At 39.9% G+C, this 3204-nt stretch overlaps 1 protein-coding gene across 1 annotated transcript in view; it reads left to right on the top strand.

Annotated features, from left to right (window-relative positions):
• slc12a7b (solute carrier family 12 member 7b) overlaps nt 1-3204 on the top strand; it is a 26495-nt gene that overhangs the window by 3770 nt on the left and 19521 nt on the right. Inside the window, exons 2-5 of the mRNA XM_013912793.1 lie at nt 552-606; nt 747-877; nt 1537-1778; nt 1861-2072. Coding sequence (XP_013768247.1) covers nt 555-606; nt 747-877; nt 1537-1778; nt 1861-2072 — 637 coding nt within the window. The 5' untranslated portion in view covers nt 552-554. The remainder of the gene's footprint in view (nt 1-551; nt 607-746; nt 878-1536; nt 1779-1860; nt 2073-3204) is intronic.

Below are 3204 nucleotides of genomic sequence, written 5' to 3'. Positions count from 1 at the left end.
AGGACGCCAACAAAGAGCACGGGGTGTATTTTGGTCATGCCCTTGCCCTTTCTCTACACCTCCTCTTGCTTTCCTCTCATTCATTTGCCTGCTTTTGTGTCACCTTCACGCTGTCCTCCTTCAGTCTTTACTTCACCCTTTTAAGTTTTAACTCTGTTTTCTTTTTTCTTTGTGCATCTTATCTGCCCTTCTCTCCGCTCTGTCCTTTCTGTCATCCGGAAGGTCTGTTAGGTAACAGGCTGATGTAAATATCCTCTTCCACAATGACTGATTTCATGGAAAAGCTTGTATCTGTTACCAATCCAAAAGATTTAGAGCATAAGCCCATAAGAAGTATTTTAACAGACTCAATATTAATTTAATCCACAGAGGGTACCATTGTTTGAAAAATCTACAAAATTCAGGGAAATAAAGAACTAGAGGGTGGGCAAGGATGGTGTTTTGTTTTGGGGGGCTTTTACATGACACCATTGCACCATCTTTGTAAGGTCTTCAACATGAAGCATTTTAATTCAGTTCAGCTTTTGTTCATTAATCTCGTCTCTCCACAGACCATGCTGACAGCCATATCCATGAGCGCAATTGCTACTAATGGTGTTGTTCCAGGTAGGATCCTTTTTCTTGGGGTTATTTGAATAACAGTACACACTTGTCTTCTTCAGGCTTATGGGTTGTATAGCAGTATATAGCTGAAATGATGACCTAAAAGGTATTAATATCCTCCTCCCTCATTCCCTTTTTTCCAGCTGGAGGCTCGTACTACATGATTTCCAGGTCTTTGGGTCCAGAGTTTGGTGGAGCTGTGGGTCTCTGTTTTTACCTGGGGACCACATTTGCTGGCTCCATGTACATCCTGGGTACCATTGAGATTCTACTGGTAAGTAGATTATTTTAGATTTGCAGCTGGTAGATCGAGTGATCCCAATATCCATCAGTTTATGGATTCTCTGATACCTTCTACAAATCCAGTTGGTCATCTCATATAGGGTGCACCTTTTAAGCTGCTTCAGCCAGCAGCACCACATTTGCTGCTCCGTCTCCAGGCCAGCTTCTGCTAGTGATGTGATTATTTATGCATACTCTGTTCTGCTGTCTTTTATCCTGTCTTCCTTCTCTCACCCCAACCGGTCGCGGCAGATGGCCGCCCCTCCCTGAGCCTGGTTCTGTCGGAGGTTTCTTCCTGTTAAAAGGGAGTTTTTCCTTCCCACTGTCGCCAAAGTGCTTCCTCATAAGGGGTCATATGATTGTTGGGTTTTTCTCTCTACCTTACAATACAAAGCGCCTATAGGCGACTGTTGTTGTGATTTGGTGCTGTATAAATAAAACTGAATTGAATTGAATTGCTGTGGTCTTGCTGCTGCTTTCCCCATTTTATGACCTTGAAAGCAGAACGCAGTTGAGCCATAACCACAGTTTATTTAACACACAAACTGCCACAATATAAAAGTTTTCTTCACATCTTATTAGTACAATGAAACGAGAAGTCGTTTAATGTGACACTTTGTATTTCTTCCTGCATTGTCTTTGTCCATCCAGACCTACATGGTACCTAAAGCAGCCATCTTTGTGGCAGATAAAAAGGAGGATGAATTGGATGCCCTGCTGAACAACATGCGTGTTTATGGCACTTGTTGCCTAGCAATAATGTCAGTAGTCGTGTTCGTTGGGGTCAAATATGTCAACAAGCTGGCACTGGTCTTCCTGGCTTGTGTTATTCTCTCCATCCTGGCCATCTATGCGGGAGTCATCAAGACCATCTTTGATCCGCCATACTTTCCGTGAGTCAGTGCTAACATTTATTAAGATTTATTTCAGTTTAATTAGTGCTTCATGTTAAAATTTCTCTCTTCCTTCACACAGTGTCTGCATGTTGGGGAATCGTACCCTAAAGAACCACCAGTTTGACAAGTGTAATAAGATTGAGGTTATAGACAACATAACGGTCACTACCCAGCTGTGGAACCTCTTCTGCGATGGATCTCAGCTCAATGCCACATGCAACGAGTATTTTGTCAACAACAATGTGACCGAGTTGCAGGGCATCCCTGGCCTGATCAGCGGAGTCATTTCAGGTGGGAGCACACCGTTTTTGTTTGTTTTTTTTCTCTGGAGCCGTGTGCACATGTGGAAGAATTTTTTAAAAAGTTACCAAGATATGTGTATACTTGTTTGAATCATACAGATTTTAATAGCTGTTCACCTATCCTCATCGATCAGGCAACAACAACCACAACAATCTTTATTTATAGAGCACATTTAAAAACCAGCGGTATACCAAAGTGCTTAACATAAGAGACAGAGAAGTAACACGAGTATTATAAGGCCTTAGCAAAGTATCAAATATACCCACAGGTCAATGCCACTAATACACAGGGGTAATATAAAATGCATATCAAAATAAAAACATAATAAAAGCACAAGCCATAAAAAATATGTATAAGGAAAAATAGAGTAAGTCTAAGAGTCAGGTGCGAGCATTAACAAGCAGGAAAGGCGAGATTAAACAAATAGGTTTTTTCAGGCACACTGAATACTTCCTACAAACTATAAATGAAAATGATTGAAGAATGCTTAATCTCAGCAGGAATGTACACGGTCAGTAGTTTTTTGAATGCATTGCAAAATCTGAGCATACCTCATGTTATGTAACTGCTGGCAGGGACACACTGCTTTTCCTCCCAACATCCAGTGCAGATGTATTCTTGTCATATTTCTGCAACTGGGACAAGCCTGTGCAGGTGCTGAGTGATTCCATGCACAACTGTTTTACTGTCTCCTTAAAAACAGACAGTTATTTTACTGACCTCTCATCCTTTCATCATTTCTGTGAAATATATTTAATTTTCTCTTGATTAATGATTCATTTCTGCTTTGGTACTTATATAGCACTTTTCTACTCTAATTGAACATTCAAAGTGTTTTTAAATTAAGAATTTAACTTTGCCGTCCTCACTATCTAACCGCACTAATAATATTATTTCATTAAATGATTTATCAGTTTCATCGGTGTACCAATGAAACCATTTTATTGTCTATTAATATTTAGATTCCCTTCACCCTGCACTAATGGATGTAACGGATGTTGTAAACAAGCTACGTGGAAAGTCAGAAATCTAAAAAGGTTCGCTTTGTCCAGTACTATTTTGAGCTAGAAAAGGAACAATTATATATTTGAGTAAAGTGACATATATGCACATTAGTATA

This window comes from Pundamilia nyererei, unplaced genomic scaffold (assembly GCF_000239375.1).
Source record: "Pundamilia nyererei isolate P.nyererei 1_Seehausen unplaced genomic scaffold, PunNye1.0 scaffold00101, whole genome shotgun sequence".
Classification (NCBI taxonomy): Eukaryota; Metazoa; Chordata; class Actinopteri; order Cichliformes; family Cichlidae; genus Pundamilia; species Pundamilia nyererei.
Note: the sequence above shows the minus strand (reverse complement) of the source record. Positions and strands in the feature narration are given on the sequence as shown.